We start from the raw sequence: 22530 nt of genomic DNA on the forward strand, positions 1-22530 counted from the left end.
ATTTGAAGAGGTGAAGAAGAGTTTGGATTTATGCCCCCACCTTTCTCTCCTGTAAGGAGCCTCAAGGTGGCTTAGGAGCTCCTTTCCCTTCCTCTCCCCACAACAGACACCTTCTGAGGTAGGTGGGCTGAGAGAGTTTGGAAGAACTATGACTAGCCCAAGGTTTTATTTATTTGGGCTTTATGTCTTCTAGTTTGTTTGCTAATCCCCTCAAGGGGAATATAGCCCAAGAAGAAGAAGACGATTCATCATCTAGTTTGTGTTTGTACATTATAGCTTGTGTACTCTTTGTATTAAATCTGCAAATTCAGCAATTTGTATAACCTTGGTATAGAATTGTTTCTATTTTTGTTGTTTCCACATTGCATGCCATGCCTTGTTTACTGATTGCCTTCTGTATTGTCAGAGACCACCAGGATTTCCACCAGGTCCTGCCTGCCCACCAAGAGGAGCTGATGGGGGAGTAGGGTTGGTAGATCCAGGTGGGATCTCCTGGAGATTTGGGGATGGAGCCTGGGGAGGAGGGGACCTCAGTGGGGTACAATGCAATACAGTCCACCCTTCAAAACATCCCTTTTCTCCAGAGGAACATATCTCTGTAGTCTGGAGATGAGTTGTAATTCTGGAGAATCCCCAGGTCCCACCTGGAGGTTGGCATCCCTTGTTTCCATGTGTTTGGCAATTGTGTGACACATTTGACAAGTGACAACTTTTCAACTCACAGAAGACTGTGAACTCACACAAATGTTCATTTGTTTAACTTCTATCTAGCCCACTATTAAAAACCTAGGGACCCTGTGGAAAAATAGTAGAAGCCTTCATTCTCCACTAGAAACTATGTACAATATGTACTTACTGGGGGACAGATTTTGCAGAGAACTATGGGATGTCTATATTATCTGTCAATTATCTGGAATGTATATTATCTGCTCTTCTTACCTTGGTACTACACTATGTGCATGTCATATATTCTCATCTAGACACCTTGGTTCCTAACATCAGATGTGGAAGAAATATGATTATAGTCACCAATAATGGAAATGCACTCTACACATGCTTAGAAACAATTATATCTTTATTTGTTCCAAAGCAGAAGCCAGACATTTTAAAAAGTTTCCATGCTGGGGCCCAATGAACGGGTTTTGCCACTATATAGGACCAAACATGTTCAGTGTAACAGTTTGGGTGAGTTAAATGTGCTTGGAACATTACAAAATCTTTGCTGTCTAAATGTAACAATATGAGCCATGCGGGCTGACTAGAGACACTACGTTCTAAAGTTTCACAATTCTCCTGTGAAGCATTCCTGCCTCTGTGGAAAATTGGTCTGTGGTTGTAAACAATAAACTGATCCACGTCTACTGTTCCAGCAGTTTGCATATTACCTGGAGGGATGATTCTCTTGAAGAACACTGGAGAGAGAATGTACATACAGGGTGCTTTTGTGAAGTAAGCAGCCAAACTGGGCTAGACAATGCCAAGCAAAGGATGCGGAGAAATGAGGAACTTGGGAAGGTGCACACTGCCTGCTCATAGCTTTTCTCTAGCCTTCCCTCAATGTGCCTCAGTTCTCTCTCCATCATTACCCAAAACTCCTTCATCCAAACCTTTCATTTTCCTGCCACTTCTGACTTCTCATCTCCTTCTGAATCCAGCAGAACTGAAACACCTTCCCTTGAAAGTTCTCCACAGCCTCACCCTGTATGAAAGTTCAGTACTTGTTTTCTATTTATATCACTGTCTGGGACATTTGCTTCTCCAACTTTACCACCCTCCACAGCTGCAAGTCTCTTCCTTTGCCCATGACTCCCTTTATCCTTTTTGCTGCCTCCCTATGCATGGGACACACATGCTTATTGTGCCTGAGCTCTCTCCACACTCATCTCTGTCTTCCTTCCCACAGATCTTCCCCATTGTTTAGTTTAGACTGCATGCTCCTTGAGGTCAGGGACCTTATTTTTGCCCCACAAAACCTGTTGTGCTGTATATGTGCCCACACGTATACAAGCATGTATAAATGAAAATCCAGCAGAAGAACCCATGAATTCTGTAGGCTGTTGACATACTTTTACACTAGAGGCAGACAGGACAAATTCAGTCATCCCTGGACTGCAGCCAGAGCTCTCTGGCCCCCACCAAGCAAACCATGTATGTGTTCACCAAAGGGATCCTTAGAATGAACTGTTTTTTCTGTTTTTTTCAGTATGTTTTTTCTTCTCTATGCATCCAGACTGTCCTGTTAACCTAGTAACAGCTACGGATCCATTCACCACTATGTCAAGCTAAGAATTTCCCAGCACCAATCTGCTTAAGCGGATATTTGAATGAAGTTCAGTTCCCCAATGCTGCCTGAAAGCGCAGAAAGAACTGCAGAATTTGCATTGCCAGTATTATGCAAATATTTATAATGGCAGCAGCTGGATATCTGAAAGCCTAATGTGTACATAATCATATAGCCTAACTGAAATAGTCACACCAAAAGCCATCTTCTTGAGAAGTCTAGAAATGTTTAAACATTATCCACCAGGGTCCAGTTTCTCTACACACCAAGGTTGATGGAAATAGATGCATGGAAAATTGTTCCATCTCTTACCAATCTGTTAAGGCTTGCAATCTTCAAGACTCAATTTTCCAGTGGAACTTTCCTGACTCCACACTCCAACTGCAGCTCACTGATCTCCATGAAATGCTGCTCTTGAAAGGGGACCCCATGCATTGACATGACAGGGGTTTGCAGCAGGAAGGGAGAATCAATGGAAATTTGCTAATTTAGTCTGGATTCAACCCATTGCATCCTGGGTTGTTTCCACACAGAGATTTTGCAATGGTTTGGCATCCATGCTGGAGAAGGGTTTTGTGGGCAGGGGCTTCCATACAATGTTATCTCTGGTTTGATACATTTTGGGGGAAAGATCACAATTATGCTTGTATGCTGTGTGGATTGGAAGACGTGCATTTTTGAAGGTCGCACCCATATTGGTGCCATTTTCTTTGCCTTAGCTTTCTGCAAGCACACCTTGCACACCATTAGTGATGGAAAATGGTTAACAATAAAAAAAGTTATTGCTATATTGCAAAAGCACAATGGCATAATGATCTATAGCCATTGATCTACACAGAGACTCTGTGTGTGTGTTCATATGAACCCCCTCTCTTGACTGATCTCACCATTAAACCAGAAGAATTACCAGTCATTGCTGATCTTTGCTCTAAAAGCATCACTGGCCCCAGGTGGTTTTCATCATACCTATGGTTTTACAGGTACCTGTCTGTTAACTTTCGGATTGTAGCCGGGACAGCAGCATCTGGTCTGAGCAAGGGAGACCAGGCACTCTCTTAACGCACTGTGAGGAACAACATTGTAATCAGTTGGCTCCTCTCCCACTCTGTGCAGTCCAAGATGGGTGTTGAGTGGGTACAAGACCATCCTATCACACAGAGAGGGCACTTTTCCAATTCCAGTTGGTGCAAGTTGAATTCTAGAACTGTCTCCTCTCCATGTAGAGCTGAGGGCACCCCGCCCAGACTCTGGGCTCTTTCTTCTTCTTCTTTCATCCTACGCGTTTCTGAGGGCTCAGGCTGTCAAGTGCAAGCTGCAGCAGCTCCCTCATACACACCCATGGAAGGTAACTGGGCTCAGGCCATTTCTATAGCAGGAAGTAAGTCCTTTTCCTCACAAATCACTGAGTGGCTGGAAATGGGGTGGAGTGCCTGGGACAAGGGCATGAATATCTTTATGAGTAAAACTTGCCTGCATTTGACAGCAGAATGGATTGTTTGCTTTCATTTTAGGGACTGTTTTGAGATAGGATTCTTCTTATATTTTCAGCTGTGATTGTTTGCCCCAGTTACAGGCAGGATGCTTCTGTTGCTTGCACTCATTCAGTCTCACAAATCTTGATTCCAACTATCCCACTGGTGACTTGTTTACCATTCAGCAAGCACTCAAAATGTCTCCTAGAAACCTTACGGATATTGTCCTTTGGTGCCATATGTCTGATTGGAATGTGTGTATAGATTGTTTGTATCACACTCTTCATCCAAGAAGGAAGGTTCTCCCTCCTGTTTTTCTTCACACAATTAACTTCAGTATCCTTAGTCCTAATCCAAAACTCTAACTAGTTTCGTCCACTGTTTTCAGACAGGAATGTTTTAGCTGGGAAAAGTGTAAGCAAGTCCTTTATCTGCAGAGGCCTTGTGAAGATAGGCTTAGATGTGGCCCCTGGAGAAAATATCCTTGTTCAACACAGTTCTCTGCAGTGTGCATGGAAAACATGGCTCTCAGGTCTACAGGAACGTAACTCTGCAAGGATGATTTTATTTAACTCACAAGGATTACTGTAATTAAAACAAAATTATTGTTACTGTAATTAAATAAAAATGATTGTTACATACTACACAGTGGGGCCAGTGTCTTTGTTTATTGCTGTTTCAGCAATGTGGCATACACACAGAGAGGAAAAATAATGTTGAATCGCCAACTTTTCAACCAGCCGTTGTAACTGTACCTTTAACAGCAGTTTAATGTACAGATAGCCCTGATGTGATAGCCCCAGGCTAGCCTGATCTAGTCTGATCTCAGAAGCTCAGGGTTGGCCCTGGTTAGCATTTGATGGCCAACCTCCAAGGAATACCAGAGTCACGATGTGGAGTGAGGCAGGCAATGGCAAACTACCTCTGAATACCTCCTTCCTTGAAACCCCTATAGGGGTTGCCATAAGTCAGCTGTGACTTGATGGCACAAAAAATTGTACAGATATTAACATAAAATGTATACAGGGAAAAGATGGCCTGCTGACTTCAGCATTAACAGGTTGCTGCCAAATGCAGCTGTCCAATGCAGTGTTCTGTGATGTCTTGGCAATTGTAAGAAGACCCCACTTGGGGAATATCACCATATTTAAAGACATATTAAATACATGCAGGGTAGGTGATACCTTTATATGCATGCAGCTGGAATCCCTCAGGTTGGCAACCTCAAGGTGGCACCTGGAGAATTTCCACTATTACAACTGATTTCCAGATGATAAAGATCAGTTCCCCTAGAAAAAATGTCTGCTTTGGAGGGTTGACTGTATGGCATCATAGAGGGTTGGCAGCTCCGGGTTGGGAAACACCTGGCGTATTTTGGGGGTGGAGCCTGAGGATGGCAGAATTTGGGGAAGGGAATGACTTCATTGGGGTAAAATGCCATTAAATCCACCTTCCAAAGCATCCATTTTAATCAGGTGAACTGATATCAGTCTTCTAGAGATCAGCAGTATTAGCAGGAGGTCTCCAGCCACCACCTGAAGGTTGGCAGCCATACCTTTCACCCTGCTGAGATCCCTCCCCTCCCCAAATCCCACTCTTTCCAGGCTCCACTCCCCAAATCTCAAGGTGCTTCCCAACCAGAACTCCCAACCCTATGAATCCCTGACTTGATCAAGATTCCAATCACTATGCACACTGATGCTTGAAAAAGCATATGTATCCCTCTACATGTTAGCTGGAGAATCACTGGAGCACATTCAGCTATAGTCTTTACCATGTAAATGTGAAGCTGCTCAAATGTTCCCAAAAGATGCTCCAGAATGGGGCCAAGAGGGCACAATAAAGACCTCTCCAAAGCCATTTCAACCTCAGTTCCTTTCATGCAGGCATGTTCACCCTCCCTCACCAAATTTTCCTGGCTTGTCTTTGGATTCAGGTCTCTTTACTAGCTGAGCCAAGTCGTGCTCCAAGCATCTGCACAGACTGGAGCATAATATATCTCATGAGTTGGGCTTTCCCTTCCCTACAGCAACGGATACACAGCTTTTCCAGTTTCCACCCCCACTCCTTGGCAGCTCTCTTCCTGTGCAAAATCCTCTCAAAGTACAGGCTAACCCCTCCAAGGGGCCTCCAGCCAAGGCCACAAGAACTTCCTCTTTCTGCTAGAATTTCTTGGGCATGAAGGGCAAATAAACAAACACAGACAGGATTGCCATATTTAAAAAATCCCAGGTAGGGACAACATTACGTGCATATTATGCAAATCAATAATTATGCAAATCAAACACATTGTTATGTTATTTACTAGTTGCTTTGCACCTTTTGTTATAGCTGAGGAATGATCACAGAAAAAAGTATTTTCCTGAGGCAACAAAATCAGCCACAAAAATCATGCCAGGATTTGCTCATTCTCTTTTTGAAGACAATGACAGGCATGTCTGGCAGAAAGAAGTCCCGGCTGCAGCATCACACCGCTATGCAAGGACAATTTACAGTGTGGAAATTCTTATTTTACTTCCTTTTCCCAAGCCTTGAACTCTTGACAGTCAAATACTAAATGCATCCCCCCCCCCCCCCCCCCCGCAAACACCTTAGCTTGTAGCATTTAGCAATAGTCAGCTGAAGTTAGATTTGAGCTGCTATTCGGCGTGAATTGCCTAGTGATTTCAGAAGGGTTACTGTCAGTGAAGTGAGAACAAGACTGCTGTCTTAAAGGCTAATCCTAATTTACTCAAAGACAAATCCTAATTAAATAGAACTAATTTAGGGTTGTCAATGTCCAGGTGAGGTCTGGAGATCTCCTGGAATTACAACTGAAATCTAAGTGACAGATGATTTCCCTTTCAGGAAACTGCTGCTTTGGAGTCTCAACTCTATAGCATTATCTATGGCCCAGATTTCCCCCCCCCCCCCCCCCCCCAAAAAAAAAAACCTTGCTGTTCTCAGGCTCCTCTTCCAAATCTCAAGGAATTTCCTAACCCAGAGTCGGCAACCCTAGACTGACTGCCATTGCTGCCTGAGACATCTCAAACTTCCCCCAACAGCATGCAATAATGCTGAGTCTAAGAGTTCCTCTGCATAAACCATTAAGAAATTAACTGCAAAACCTAATCTCTGAACCTTCGCAAGAACTCTAACAAACTCTCTATAAATAGTAGACTAGACTGATGCTGAATTCCAAGTTTGCTGATCATGAATATGCTTGTTATTGGCATATATAATCAGAGTTCAGTATATGGAAAATTAAAAGGTAATTGGAACAATAATCTGTCTTTCAATACAGCTAGAAGGAAAAGAGTCTTACTGCATACAAAGATTTGTCTGGACTGCAACATTTCTGTAAGCATTCAGAGTGTTACTGAATCCTGGTCAAAAAAGGAAGTTTGAAACAAGGGGACGTAAAAAGAAAATAATTACAAACCAGTCACTTTTGTTTATCATCTTTGAAGTCAAATTCTGTGGATCTCAGGCACTTGAACAACTGGACTAGTTTCATGACCTCCAGGTAATGCCACCCAGTTTGGCTCCTGTCACCTGCTAGTGCACCTTCAGAAGTTATTTTTCTGTTTCAAAAATATAAAGATCACATTGTTTTTCTACTGTTCTCTCCTTCCTGTGCAACACTGGGGAAAGGATTAACAATGACTGCCAATTTAGAGCTTGAAAGGGAGAGATGCAATTTTAATGAAATATCGCTGTCTTAGGAATTATTTTTAAATGCCCAAGAAAGCATGAGATACTTGTCCTTAGAATCCTACAAGTTCATTAAAGCCTAAGAATCAGAAAGCATTCAGAAAACTATCAGCTCCATCTGAGGGACCGAGGGCCTAGCCGCCGCAGCACAGCCATGATGGCCTGCTGCCGCCAAGGAGGCTTCCCAGTGGCGTGGGGAGGCTTAAAACACAAAAAAGCTTCCCTGCTTAATGGACTTGTACCCCAGCTGCTGGCGCAACTGGGGCAATGGATGGGTCGGGAGCTGACTAGTGTCAGCTCCTCCCCTGGCTACACCACTGGATTGCCCTTGCTACACCGGTGGCGGTAGCGGGAGTGCAGGGACATTTGTGCAGCCACCCTTTAGATCTGTTTCCTGATGCTGGGTAGGGCTGTGGCAGCTGGACACAGGCAGATTCACCCCTCTGCTGGGGCAAGTGCCCCAGGGAGGGCAAATCCACCAGCATGGCCTCGCACCCCTCCCAACAGCAGATTCAGCCTCGCCCCTCCGTTTGGATGAAGCTGTGAATATTTTGCATTGCATCTTTGGATATGGAAGGCATACAGGTAAGAGCATTCACACCATCAGCCAAACCGGGCTCCTAAGTGTGTGTGCTGTGGGAAAAAGCATGCACAGAAGGCAGAATGTCCAGCTAAGGATGCAGAGTGCTACAAGTGCAAACAAATGGTGCATTTTTGCTGCTGTGTGTCACATGCAAGGTGTAAGAGAAGTTGCATCTATAGAGGGTGCCTCTGACCAATTCTTTTTTGGGTTCAGCCACCTGCTCCAGACCCACAACTGATCCACAGGTGGTTTTGTTATACATTTTTGGTTTGTTTTTAGAATTTAAAATAGATACTGCAGCTGATGCAAATGTCTACAGAAAGTTTAAGAGTCTTCCTCATCTTTATCAAGCCTCTTCCATATTCTCCAGCCCTGGGAGAGACAATTTGAGTTGCATGGGATATTTCCAAGCTTAAACCATTTTCAAGCAAAAACCTACTGCTTTGAGGTCTATGTACTCTAAACTTGATCCAATAACCTCCTCAGCAGATATACAGCTGTTGCAATGGGCCTGATCTGTCACCTAGATGCCTTCCTTCTAGGATCTCAACAGGAGCTGGGAAATTTATAAATCCCACCCATTAAAATAAGGATAAAATATAATGCTGCACCCTATGCTGTCAGCATCACTACTCCTAAAGGTAAAAGCTGAATTGGACAGGCTGGTTCACTGTAGAGCAATGGCGTAGCGCCTACACGCCCAGGGGGCGCAATGCCCCAGGAGTGCCCTGGTGCAGGGGCATGGCTGGAACATGGAGGGGTGTGTGGAGGGGTGTTCTGGGAGTGTTCCGGGGTGGGGACAGGTGCTGCTGCGGCAGGGGTGCAGGGCATGTGCGCAGTTTCCCCAGGCGCAGTTTCCCCTTGCTCCGCCCCTACTGCAGAGTTATAGAACCAATCACAGAACCTACAGATTGGTGTGTTGCAATGGTACTTGTACCAATGAAAGATGGTTCAACACGCATCTGTGCTGACTGAAAACAACTTAATAAAGCCATCAAATGTAAACATTTCATTCTCCCAACCATAGATGACATCCTTTCAAGATTAGTCATTGCCTGTATATTTTCACTTCTGGCTGCTCCAGGTGGATTTTGGAAGATTTGCTTAGAGCCTAAAAGTGCAAAGCTAACCACTTTCACCACACTTTTCAGACTATATTTCTTTCACAGATTGCCATTTGGAATTTCTAGTGTTACAGCGTTATTCCAGAGAGACATGACTCTCCTATTACAGCGCCTAGAAAGTGTATCCATTTACATGGATGATATTTTGGTTTATGGGCACACAGAGGAAGAGCACAATGCTCAAATACACACAAAGTTCTACACACCTTACAAAAGGCAGGTTCACAACTGAATAAACCTAAATGTCTTCTATGCCAGAAGTTCCTCACCTATCTATGACATCACACAGATGAGCATGGAATTAGACCTGAACAGAAGAAGGAAGCTATTTTGGGGATTGACCCTCCCAGCAGCACTACAGAATTTAGGCCCTTTCTGCACGGGTCAATAAAAGCGAGGGAAAGGCGGGTTACATGAACCTGCCCTCGCCCTGGCCCCTTCGCATGGCTGTCTGTCTCATGGACAGCTTTATTAACTTACCAGGCTACTTTTATAAATGCTACTGGTTACAGTCCTGCAAAATTGATAATAGTACGTCAACTCCGAACTCCACTTCATACTTTAGGGATAATTCTATACCCTTAATGGACAAATTTGCAGATATTCCACAAAGACAAGAAACCTAAAACAGCATACAAAAGACACTATGATCAACATTATGGCATTCAACCATTTCCACCACTTCCAACAGGATCACAGGTAAGAGTGAAACTTGATGATAAATGGTCCACTCCTGCGGTAGTCATGGAACACAGTGAAATGCCACGATCATACCTTGTAAAGACCAACACTGGAGTTCTTCAAAGCAGGAAACACCTTCAGTTAGTTCCTACAGAGAGTCCTACAGAGAGATCATCAGAGTTGAAGCTCCCACACCAGACCCAGTTCAGACTCAGCCTACAGCTACGCTCACTTCTTCACCACTTCTGAGACAGTGATCTCGAGAGGCAGTGTAAACGGAAAAACTGAATGCTGTAGAGACTAACACTGTTATATAGTTAGCAACAGCAACCCATTACAGGGCAGAATAATCCCTCAGATGCTATTGGGGTGGATGACAGTCTGCTCATCTTAAATTAGGATGTTTAACTGATATATGTTTAAGTTATTATTTGTGTTGCTATTTAGGTAACTATGATATATCGTGTATTCAGAAGAGGGGAAGATGTGGTGAAATGTGCCTTTAAAAAAGAGTTTGAATTAAAAGGTGGAGCTCTGATGAAACTAAAAGATGTATTTAGAGCACAGAGGACTGTTAGGAAGTGGTTAACCTTATCATTGTTGTTAAGCTTAATAAATAACCTTGTTTCACCCACAACTAGAGTCCTGGCATTTGTCATGACAGTTCCCAGACCCCTCTTTTCACAGATCCTGCCTGCATGTACAGTTATATTCTGTGACATCAGCTGGCAACTAGCAACTGGGAAGCTCACCTTCCTTGCCAGCAGGTGGGCAGCCCACCTTCATGGCTCCCCCCCAATTTTGTCCCTACCTCCCTTGGCGTTTCTGGAACCCCCTCCAAAGAGATAATTGCCTGGTGCCATCTTTGTAATCATTTAGTTATCAAGAGGTGTCTCTTGAGTTTACCTGAGACTTTGGTGAGAACACGTTTTTCTCCTATTACATTCTCTGAACTCATTGCCCATTGGTTCTCCTGACTGCAGTTAACTGAGCTTGAACTTACTGCTAAATGTATCTGCCCTTCTGAACTTGTAAAATGCAACTATCTCTAATTACATTTCCTACAAAATAGTCAGATTCGAACTTCCCCAAAGAAGAGTACAAATAAGGAAACATCAAAAAGTCACAAGATGCTTCACAAAAGAATAAGATTAAACCAACAACAACATCCAAGATGAACTCATGCATCTGATTTTGTGAGGAATTTCCCCCTGGTCCTCTTCATGTGTGTGATACTAAGAAACTGGACGCAGCTCCTCTGTCCCCAATCTTCCTAGCATCCTCTTGTGTTATGCTCTCTAGATCTTCAACTTTGATAGCCTACACACCTCTCCAGCCCTTAGAGAAGAGATGGTGTGCCTTGGACTTCAGCTTCCCTTGTGCTCCTGAAGGAGTAGAAACATCTGTTCCTCAACTTCAACACCTTTGCTCCATGGACACTGTGAGGACTGACTGCTGCCCTTCTAGACTGGCAGGCAAACTAGCACCATCTAGCAGCCAAGTGAAGAAGCTGCACGTCACAATACCATCTTAATCCTGGCTACCCAGCTGCACAGGCCCCAAATGACTGCTGAAGTGACAATAATAAAATCACAACCAGCAACTTTATTCCCTTCTAGCATGAGAGCCCATTTTAAATTAAAATAAAATGGGTTCAAGAAGTGGGGGAAGGGGACGCCCCTCCTCCTTTCCTCCAGGAAGGCTGCCTGTATTGTTTTTTGGGGGGAAGGCTTCTGGGTTGAAGGAAGGTGGGTGGGGGCAGGATGGAATGTCATGAGTTCTGCACACCTTTTGGCTGGGGGTTTGTCAGATATTGCATCCCTTAGGCACTTTTGGGCAGAGCCATAGTGAGGGGGAACTGCACTGGGGCACAGATGTGCCCTGTGCCCTGCCACGCCTCTGCTATGCCATGCCTCTGCCATGCCCCCACATCAGTGTGCAGCTGGAGGAAGACACCCCCCATCCCCTGGGCACTACGCCACTGCTTGTGGATAAGGATAGTATTTTAAACAGTTCTTGCCTCAGGGAGCCTTCCTTACATCTCCTTGGCCTCTGGACAACCTCTGCGTAACTGCTAGGAAACATCACTGAAAATTCTGGGGCATATTTTAGGGCATATGCCTAGATCTTGAGGGGCACTAGCAGGTTCTGTTTGTTGTCACTGCTATTCATTTGAATTGACAGGGCAGCTCAGAACACACCAAACTTGTCATGCAGCTGAATGTTGCAGAAGAGGTGGGTAGACCATCTGTCAGAGTAGGCAGTCTGCCTGTCAGATGATCATGTCACTGGAGAACTCCAGTAGGGTTTCCTTGAAGTCAGTGGAATAACCATTGAATGACACAGTTACATAAATCTAAACCTCTTTGTTTTAAATCACATGGGCATGACACATAGCAGAGTCTTAAGAGTTTATTCATATGGTTCCTGAGGAAATTTTGCTCCTAAAGAGCAGAGATTATTTGATACAGGAACATTTTAGGGAAAGTCAGATAACTGCTTTCTGATGCTTTAGTAGCAACACTGCAAGCTTAATAGCCTGCTGTTGGTGGATTTATTTGGCATAACTGACAAGCTTTTGTCCCTTTAACAGCCGCCTAACATTATCGAATCTCCATCTTAAAAATGAGTTAGCTATTGAACCCATCCCGACTATGGTGGTTGTTCTGTATATAAAGCAAACAAGGTTGTGTGGGAAACTGTTGGCAGAAAAAGCAAAAATGCTGATGGCTGAGTTGTTCCAGGCTGCCTTTGGGTTCTTACAACAGTTATACAAATGTGCCATTTATCCATGTGAGAGCATGAGGACTTCACGGACCTTATAATAGATAAAGATGTGGGGATGAGCAGGGCTGACAAAGTGTCCTTGTAGTCTCACAGAAATATGATGATTGGCCACTGATTGTTTTGTTCTGAAAAATCACAGCAGCACAGCACAAGAGTGCACCCTTGTGGCTACTGCATGAGTAACAGTAACAGAAATAGCAGCAGCAGCTTTGCATGCATGCGCGCGCACGCGCACACACACATAGAGAAACTCAGTTTCACACTTACAGCACAGTCCTCATTTTCCTCAAAAAACTCTCTTATGTTTCCTGATTAGACTTGATATGCTTCTTGTTCTGCAACTTAGGGACCCAACCCTAACCCTAACCCAGCCAGGGGGAGAAGGAAGAACAGCCTTAACCCATATTGGAGGATTTGGATTTGTGGAGAGCCCTTCCAGATGTTACACACTAACTATCCCACTCCCTGAGGTGCTTCTCCATCAGGGATACTACATACCTCTGCTTTGTGTTTTGCACATGGGAAAATTCAGTTATTCAAAACACACCCACTGGTCTGTCATTTTCTTATAGAATTTGGTTCAGCAAGTGTCATTACAAGAAACACCGTCTCTCCCCATATGAGCCCACACACCAGTTTTTAGTCTCAGAAGAGGACAACAGTGGAAACAGGATGCATCTGCTCCATTCAAAGCATGTCTCATTTTTTAAAAAATAAAGCCATTATCTAATATGGCTGCAATAAGTAGTTTATTGTTCACTACCCAGGTGGGTTCAAGGTTGACTCAACCTTCCATCCTTCTGAGGTTGGTAAAATGAGTATCCAGCCTTGCTGGGGATAAAGTGTAGATGACTGGGAAAGGCAAGTACAAACCACCCCATAAACAAAGTCTGGCTGTGATGTGACATCTCTCCATGGGTCAGTAATGACCCGGTGCTTGCATAGGGAACTACTTTACCTACTTTATTTATTTAGTACCTTTTAAAATTCTGCCTTCCTTTCAAATTCAGGCAGCATTTTATCTTTAGTTATGTTGTGAGATAGGTTAAGCTGAGAGAGTGTGGCTGGCCCAAGGTCACCTAAGATTATGAGCTGAATTGGAGTCTCCCAGATCCTAGTCTGACACTGTAATCACTACACTACACTGGTTCTTTATTTATTCAGAGTTATGAAGAGAAAAAAAGAGAGTGCAGAAAGATGGGCTCTCCTTTCTCTCTTTACTCTTCTCCGCAAGACAATGGTTCAGGGATCTCAACTTACCGGTACTCATTTTTAATTCTTCAGTGGCTGGGCACTCTTTTACTGCCACACGGCAATTCAGGAGTCTTTAACTTTTTAAATGGTTCAAGACCCTGTTTCTGTTGCAACATCCCCAGATAATAAACTTTTAAGTTTTATTTTGCTTTTTATTTTATTTAGTTCTTTACAGTCTCGTTGTCCTCTTTCTCCATTGCTGGAGGACACATCTTCCCATCTTTGGAAGTTTATTAATTGCAACTTGAGCCCTGAATGCTTGCTGTAAAATAAGTCCCATTGAGTTCAATAATCTTTAGTCCCGTCCTAGTGTTTTTAGGATTACAGAGCTAGGAGGGACAACTGCAGGATATCTACTCCGCATTGATTTCTTGTGCACTGGACAATTATACTAGTGTCTTTGGGAATTCAAGATAGTGACTAAGGCTAAAAATGTTCCCCAGTTAACATCCAGGCTGGAAGAAACAGTAACTTTGAGATTCAGGCTAGATCCTGTTGCCTGTTTTCCTTTTCCTAATTCTGAATCAGGAAGTGATGGACAGCTCTGACTGTTAAGGCCTGCCCTGCCCTGTGTTACTAGCAACCTTACTTGGCAACCTAAGGAGGCAAAGACACAGACAGCTCGGTTACAACACACAGCTTCCTTGCATAATGGGGTCAGAATGGCACTTACTTTTCTTTCTACTCCTCACCATTTGGAGTAAAGGTAAGACTCAGCCCCGATGAAGATCTTGCCCCCACATTTGTTCATTATAGGAACTCCTCCTCAGGGTATCAGTCCTTGGAGAAGCCTGTCATAGCAGCCTGTTATGTCACAGGTTCCATTCCCTCAATCACATTTTTAATGAACTATTCAAGCAATTGATTTACCTGTCTTTTGTAGCCACAGACATTTTGCCAAGTCCAAAATTTTGTTATAGAGACATTGCTCTAATAAACAATTGTATCCCTGATTGCTCATTTGGAGCTTTTAGAAATGCAGTGTGTATTTGTGAATGGTGCCAAGATCACAAGCAGGTATAGGGAATAGTTATGATGATATTTCTGTTTAAGTGCCACAATTCCCCAAGTGTTCTATTTTGTCACCTTTTGAACTTTGTGGATTTGTTTCATTGTTTGAGGATGCACATTCCCACGCAGCCCAGCTTGTGTGGGGGAATGAACTCATAGCAAGATTATTATTATTTTTAAGAGGATATATAACAGCACGGCTATTACTACAGTAAACGTTTACTTATACTAATACTCATGCCTATTACATAGCTTCTGATGGGCTATTGTGTTACTGTTGTGGAAGCCTCATTTGCTAAAATGTCACAGGCTGGCTAAAAATGAGGCTCAGTGTGGAGTGATTCTGTAGAAAGCCATGTTAGCCAAGCCTCAAATACTTCTACTGAGATTGCCGACTGGTCAGTAAAAGAATAACCAGTTCATGTGCTTTTGCTTCTGAGTGAGCTGCCAGAATGCCAATATTCCCTTCTCCCCAACCATTTTTTAAAAAGATTTGTGCAGTTTAGGTGAAAATACATTTTCTATGTCTGGGCTCCACTCTTGGTCAAGTCAAAAACAGGTAAGCTCTACTTGTGAACTGTTCTCCTAGGCCTGCTTTGGGTTTTATTCCTCGACCTCTCCCCCAAGTCTTGCTCAGTTACAAGTGTTGATTTCAAGTACTGTCAGAGCCTGGAATTATCCCAGTCTTTCAAATCCCTGAAAAATTTCCTTTCAGTGACAGTAAGATAGACCAGGTGTTCAAAAGTGTTCTGAAGGGGCTAGCTTTATTTTAGTAGTTGTGATTCACTGAAATGAGACAGGCAAGATAACCAGAAACACTTTTCCTTCAACAGTTTCCACAAGATGCTAATACTGTTCAGTCCTTGATGATTCAGACCTTCTGGGTTCCATATTAAGAAGGATGAAGTTTAGGATTATCAACTTCCACGTGTCGTCTGCAGAGCTTTCAGAATTACACCTGACCCCCAGACTATAGAGATCAGCTACTCTGGATGACATGGTTGCTTTGGAGGGTGGACTCAATTACATTTTGATCCCCCGAGGTCCCTCCCCTCCCCAAACCCTGCCTTCCAAAGGCAATACCCTCAGATCTCCAAAAATTTTCCAACTTGGAGTTGACAACCCTGACGAAGTTATCATGTCTTCCTTGTCAGAATGAGGATGACCAAAAGCAAAGAAGAACAGAATTTCAGTAGCTGTATAGGAGACAGCCTTTTCAACAAGGGCAGCTTTTTTCATACCCTCATAACAAGCTGCTCATGTCCAAAGTCCTTCTCCTGAACACATATTAATGAGCCTGTTTGTATTGCTCTAGTCAGGGTGCCTTTTTGTCAAGATATTAGAAGAGCAAAGACAAGGTTGGGAGAGAATGAGAAGCAGAGTTAACTCTGCAACAAAAAATGTTTGCACCCACTGTTGTTTCTGGATACGTAACACTTAAACTATACTAAAAGCAGGTGATTGTAGCAGTCTTTTATTCTTTTTCTCCTCCAGGTGCAGTCATCACAGCTGTAGGTAAGGATGGAGACCTCTAGCCTTCTGTGGCCTGTCATCAGTGGTGGGGAAAAGAAGATCACCTCGTGGAAGGGCAGGAATGGGCTTTGATGCACAACAGCTGTGAAAACAAAGCTGCTTGTTCTTAGTGTGGGCAAATATGGTTTGTAGCCAAACATGTGTGTGTGAACCCAGGCCCCTCCAGATGAGCATACAGACAACTTAGTGATGATACACTTTGAAGGGGCTACCTTAGGGTCAGAGCTTTGCTCTTAGATTGTGTTCCTTGGTATGCACTTCCTGCAAAAGAAGTTCAATTGTTCTCTAAAGGTAAATCAGGTCTTGCTAACCAGGTGCAAGACAGGTAGCTGTCTAGGAGTTCTAGAGGCACAAGGCTATCCTTTTGAGAATGGAATACAATTGCCATAATAGCTGAGTTAACAGAGATTGGGCAAGGGAGTGAGTGTTCCTTTTTATATGTTTTCCCAGTTGCAGAGCAAGCAAATGCAAGTGGGGAAGGTCTGAAGAAGGGACATAATTGTCCCATAAGAGACCCCGCCCCTCAAAAACGTACACAGTGGCACTATTAGTGAGATTCCAGATTACTGTTTCATTCAGAGAGATGAGAGTCATTTTTATTGGCCTTTTAATGAACCTGTGTATCAGCTGTCACGTGACTTGAACCCAGAACCTGGAGTGAACACCTCCAGAACCTTGCTGTGTATACCACCTGAGTTTCTGGTCCAATCTCCTGTGCATCACAGTACCCACCCCAAGATGGCCAGTGAACAAAGCACACCCTGCCTGGGGGAACCAATGAGAGCTGCAAGGAGCAGCTGACAAACAAGTCTAATAAGATCTAGCCAGAAGATGTCGTTGCTTCCTCTAGGCCCGTGGTGGCGAACCTTTGGCACTCCAGATGTTATGGACTACAATTCCCATCAGCCCCTTCTAGCATGGCCAATTGGCCATGCTGGAAGGGGCTGATGGGAATTGTAGTCCATAACATCTGGAGTGCCAAAGGTTCGCCACCACTGCTCTAGGCTGTATCCTTCAGTCTGAGCAATTCATCTGTGGTATGAAGGCAGTGCTAACTCAAGGAGGAGAGTGAGGAGGCTATCTTGCAGGCTTGTCATAAAAGTCAGAGATATTCCTGCAAGGACCATAAATGTCTCAGGTTCTCTGCTACTTTCAACAAGCATGTAATCTGCAATTCTTCATAAGCACAACATTTTGTGTTTTGGGGTCAAATTCAGAATCCTCAGTTGTTAAGTCTAGACCCTAATGGCTGCGTGCAGAAAATCTCAGAACTGGGATGCAGGAAGACAAAGATGGGACAAGGATAGGACTGTCACAGCTCTAGGAGTAGGAACGTGAGCCACTTACACAGACTCCGGACATTTCAGGACACAATTCAAGGTTCTGATATTGACCTTTAAACAGTGGCATATCTTGGGGGGGGGGGGTCCAGAGGGGGTAGATGACCCAGGTGCCATTTGCCTGGGTCACATGGGGGATGAATTCTGACCTCCCCGACCCTTCCACTCTCTTTGACCAGCACCATGTCTCTGAGGACTTGTGGAACTTGCCAACCATCAGCAATTTCTCAGTCTCATGCACCTCAACCGGCAGGGGCAAGCCCTCCAGAGCCTTTTCCCTTGGCGCCTCGGTGTTGATGATCATGCTGCACCTTCCACACCTAGACGTCCATCCTCCTGCCTGCTACACATACCCTCTGCCTCTGCGGTGCTCTGCTCACCTCACTCTCTGACCACCTTTTAGCCACTGGGTGCAACCTGGGTTTGCCCAGGCTAGGGTGAGCTCATGGGGGAGGAGCTACGCCAGCCCATCCCTGTGCATGCTCCAGGCAAGGGCTGGTCACCAGAGGCTGGAGGGAAGGCCCCAGGAAGGGGTACTGTGCTGTTGTTGCCTTGCCAGACTCCAGCAGCCTCAGCCCCGCCCGGGCAGGTGGAGTGAAGGTGAACATCCTCCAACCATGGGTACTCCCCCAGCCAGCCCCTGCATCTAGCAAGGAAGGGACAACTCCAGCGTGGTAATGGCCCTGCCAGGTACATGTTCACCTTGAAGACACAGCGCAATTGCTTTACCCAGAGGTAGCTCTTTGTTTGTTGAATTTTTTGTGGGGGGCACGGGGGTGTGTGTTGGGCAAGGGTGAGGGGAGTTCAGTGGGGGGGGGGCATGTAGTACACTACTGCCTTTAATTCTCTAAATGGTTTGGGTCCAGCATACCTGAAGGACCATTTACTCCCTTACAAACCTACCTGTGGCCATATTCCAAGGCCCTGCTTTGGGTCCCCCTGCCTTCTGAGACTGGGCAGGTGGCAACCCAGAAGAAGCTCTTCTCAGTCTTGGCATCAAAACTTTTGCTGGTTTTATAGATGTGATTTCATTGTGTATATTTTCAAATTTGTAAGGCTCCTTAATGGCCCTTACGAAGATAAAAACGAGTATAAATTTTATAAACTAAGATGCATAAAATCCTCTGACAGATTTTCACATCTTCAAAAGAAGAGTCTGACCAGGGCCTGCCCAGAGGATTCTGAGGAATAGTAGTAAGGTTCATATGCAGAAAAGTGGTGGGGTTTTTTAAAAGTCAAATAATTATAGCTGGGCGGATACTTTTTTGTTGTTGCCAAATCTATGGTAGAACATGCTAGAACATGTTATTATTCACTGCTAGAACATGTTATTTTTGCTTCCTAAAGACGCCCCCCCCCCTTTAATTTCTTTTTTAAAAAAATACAGCGATAATAAGGCAACATGCAGGGTAAGGTGGCATTTTATTTACCTGTAGTTTGTGTCGGATTCTGATAGAGCTTGCTGTCATGGAGACAGACATGCAAACAGTGTAATCCTAATCCAAGTTATACCCTTTTAAGCCCTTTGCTTCCATATATTGAGAAAGCTGCAACTCTGTTTAGGATTGCACTAACAATGTTTTACTTTGGCTTGATTGTGTCATGAGGCTAATTCTCTCCAATGATTTCTCTCTGCTGCAGTGTTCAATGACCTCCCACGTACTGTTGAGGTGAATGAAAACGTGGCTGCAGGAGTTGTGGCCAGCTTCACTGTCAATTGTACCACACCCTCAAGCAGTGGACCCAGTGTAACTTTGCAGAACATCAGTCCCACAACCATGTTTTTCAATTCACCAAATGCCTTAGGCAATGGCACTTTCCAGGTACTAAGGGGTTGTAGTACCTCAACTTCTTCAAGAGTGAGAAACTTTTTAAAGCATGACCCATGAGACAATGTGGATGGTTCCTATCTATGACATCTTGTGTAGACATTTTAGGGAAAATTCTTTATCTGGAACCAACGGATAGAAAATGCTGCTATCCTACTTGACTACGAGATAGGCTTTTCTATTCAAAATAGGGCCTTTCCCCACTTACCTTAAGCCCCGCGCTACTCTCCTCAAGTAGCGCAGGGTCCCCCTGCACTCCCCACAACAGGGGCAGTGACAGCGAAGCTGCCCTGACGCTGCCGCTGTCGCGCCCCCTCAGCGCACGGCATCCCTGGTGCTGGAGAAAATGGCGCCTTTTGATGACCCTGCGCAGAGCAGCGCGTGGCATAGGGGGGATCCTTGTGAGTGGGGAAACGCCCATAGATGAATTCGCCAGTGACAGATACCACAGTATTTAATAAATGAATATCATTTGTATATCATTAAAACGTGTGCAGAAGAACTGCTCCTAGCCCAAATCTGCTAACTATATTTGATTCTGCTTCATTCCCTAATTCTGTATTATGGTCACCCATGATTATCAACACATCTTATTTAGGTGTATATGATCAGTTTCTTCATGGCAAAAATATGTTCCATATCCTTCATTTTACAAAATACCTACAAATAGCTGTGAGAAAATGTGCTGGTTATATTACAAAATGCCCATAACTACCAGCTTTCCCATTACTCAAACTGAACCATAAAACTAGTCCCTGTGCACCTTGCCCTAGCACAAAAAATGTATATTCATTTGTAAGTCAGTATTGTCAAATTACACCAGTCTTAAAATGTTATAATCTGTTATATGTAAGCTACAAAGGGACTGATTGAGTTATTTACATTGGATGTTTGTGTAATGCAGGACAGAATATTTTAGTTATGAGTACTGAGTCCAGATATTTTTAATTGTAATATGTGGTGTAGATTTTGAATACACTACAAAGTACAGAGAACCCCAAACTTGGAGGATGGTGTGATAGTTTCTTATACACTAAGGCTCTGCATATTATTTCTGGCCTAGCAGCCACTGCTAACCACTAGATCTAATTTTCCCTATGTCTAATACATTAAAATGCCACTTTACATTTGGAATGTGCTTCCCATGTGCATGCCCACAAATTTCTGAGAATTAACTTTTAGCCTGAAGGAAGCAGATGGGCAGCAGTGGGCAGAGGCGTACCAGGGGAAAATGGCACCTGGGGCAACCCTGCTCAGGATGCCCCCCCCCCGTCCCCCACTTACCTTAGCCGGCGGAGGAGGGCAGCGGCGGTCCCGGGCAGCCTGGCAGGGCTGGACCTGGCGAGGCCGGGCCAAGGGGCATCTGGCAGGCCTGAGGCAGGCTCCCAGCCTGGCTGGGCTCAGTGGCGGGTGGCTCAGGCAGGCGCCACAGCTGCAGGCTGGCTCCTGTCCTCCCTAGCCTCCCTGCTGACAGGGAGGCTGGGGAGGGCAGGAGCCAGCCTGTGGCCACGGCTCACCATCAAGCGGCTCTGACGGGCGCCTGAGGCTGTCTCCTGCCTTCCCCATCCTCCCTGCTGACAGGGAGGGTGGGGAGGGCAGGGAGAGTGGGAGCTGGCCTGCAGTCACAGCACACAGCTCAGGCAGCAAGTGGCGCCCCAGCAGCGAGGGAGCCCCTGGGCACCCTCTGGGTCGCTGCGCCACAGGAGAGGTCAGGCACAAGGACCCAGTCAGCGCCTGGTGCCTCTCACATGACCAAATGGTGTGTGCCCGGAGACATGTGATACACCATGTCCCTGTGGGCGGTACACCACTGGCAGTGGGGGATGGTTGTTCTTAGCCATGTATATAGCAAAGTTGTTTCTCAGATGTTACTGCCTGATGCTAGAGAGTCTGAGGGCACCCAAGACCAATCTAACATGCAATGTGCTCCTGTAATGTCCCCAACTGGCCTTGATAGGAAAATGTTTTTGTCCCTTTAATAGAAACTTAATAGTGTGCTATTTACCAGGTGATGTTATTTACTGCCATGCCATGAAAAACTTCAATTGCCAATTTTCCCACATTAAGCCTCTGTTAAAAGAACAGGGCATTTTTCTCCAGGTCTGTTGGCAACCCTAATTCCATTGACTCTGTGCAGTGAATTTTCCTAGGTATGATCAGAAGCAATGGTAATGTAAAAAGGGGAGGGCAGGGCTCCTGCTCCCCTGTTTGTGGTGGTTATTAATCAGGTTGATCTCCATATTTTTTGATTGCTAGGTAACCCTTCGCCCAGGTGCTACCCTGAATGCCAGAGAAGTGAATCAGTACACCTTCACATTCCAAGCAGAGTGTCCCGGAGAAACCATCAGTACTAGTCAACTTTACATTCAAGTAAAAGAAGTATACGAATTACTGTGTGACAACTCATTTCTTGATACAGGTAAGACTAGTTTGGTTGTCTAACTCTAGTGAAGGCCCTGGCTTGTTCATCTTGTGGACAAGAGTGTTAATGTAGGGTGCTGATACTACTAAGGTGACCAGATGGTCACCTTCAAGAACGAGGACGGGTGGGCAGCCCCCCGCGCACACACACACTCGCACAGCCGCAGGAGCGCACTGCCTTCTGAGGCACTGCCGTTTCCCACCCTGTGACAGGGCGGGAAATGGCAGCGCCCCAGAAGGCAGTGTGCTCCTGCGGCCGCGCGGGAGGCTGCCACACTGCCTTGCGCCCCAGAAGGCAGTGTGGCAGCCTTCCAAAACCCGGGACATTGGGGAAAACCTGCGGGACGCGGGACAAGTTCTTTCAAGGCATGAATGTCCCACCAAAAGCGGGACGGATGGTCAGCTTAGATACTACAGAAAACAACAACTAAATCCAAAATCCTAGGCACCACCAAGCAATGATTGAGAGACAATTAGTTCTCTACCAATATGTACCCTAAAAGTCACAAGAGGTTGGTTTT

General features: G+C 44.9%; 1 protein-coding gene across 3 annotated transcripts in view; it reads left to right on the forward strand.

Moving 5' to 3' along the window:
• Positions 1-14481: 14481 nt before the first annotated feature.
• CDHR4 (cadherin related family member 4) overlaps positions 14482-22530 on the forward strand; it is a 38315-nt gene continuing 30266 nt past the window's right edge. For all 3 annotated transcript variants that reach the window (XM_048491095.1, XM_048491096.1, XM_048491097.1), the window contains exons 1-4: positions 14482-14581; positions 16381-16401; positions 19401-19582; positions 21845-22007. In XM_048491095.1, coding sequence (XP_048347052.1) covers positions 14527-14581; positions 16381-16401; positions 19401-19582; positions 21845-22007 — 421 coding nt within the window. In that variant the 5' untranslated portion in view covers positions 14482-14526. The remainder of the gene's footprint in view (positions 14582-16380; positions 16402-19400; positions 19583-21844; positions 22008-22530) is intronic.

Source organism: Sphaerodactylus townsendi, linkage group LG03 (genome assembly GCF_021028975.2).
Source record: "Sphaerodactylus townsendi isolate TG3544 linkage group LG03, MPM_Stown_v2.3, whole genome shotgun sequence".
NCBI lineage: Eukaryota > Metazoa > Chordata > Lepidosauria > Squamata > Sphaerodactylidae > Sphaerodactylus > Sphaerodactylus townsendi.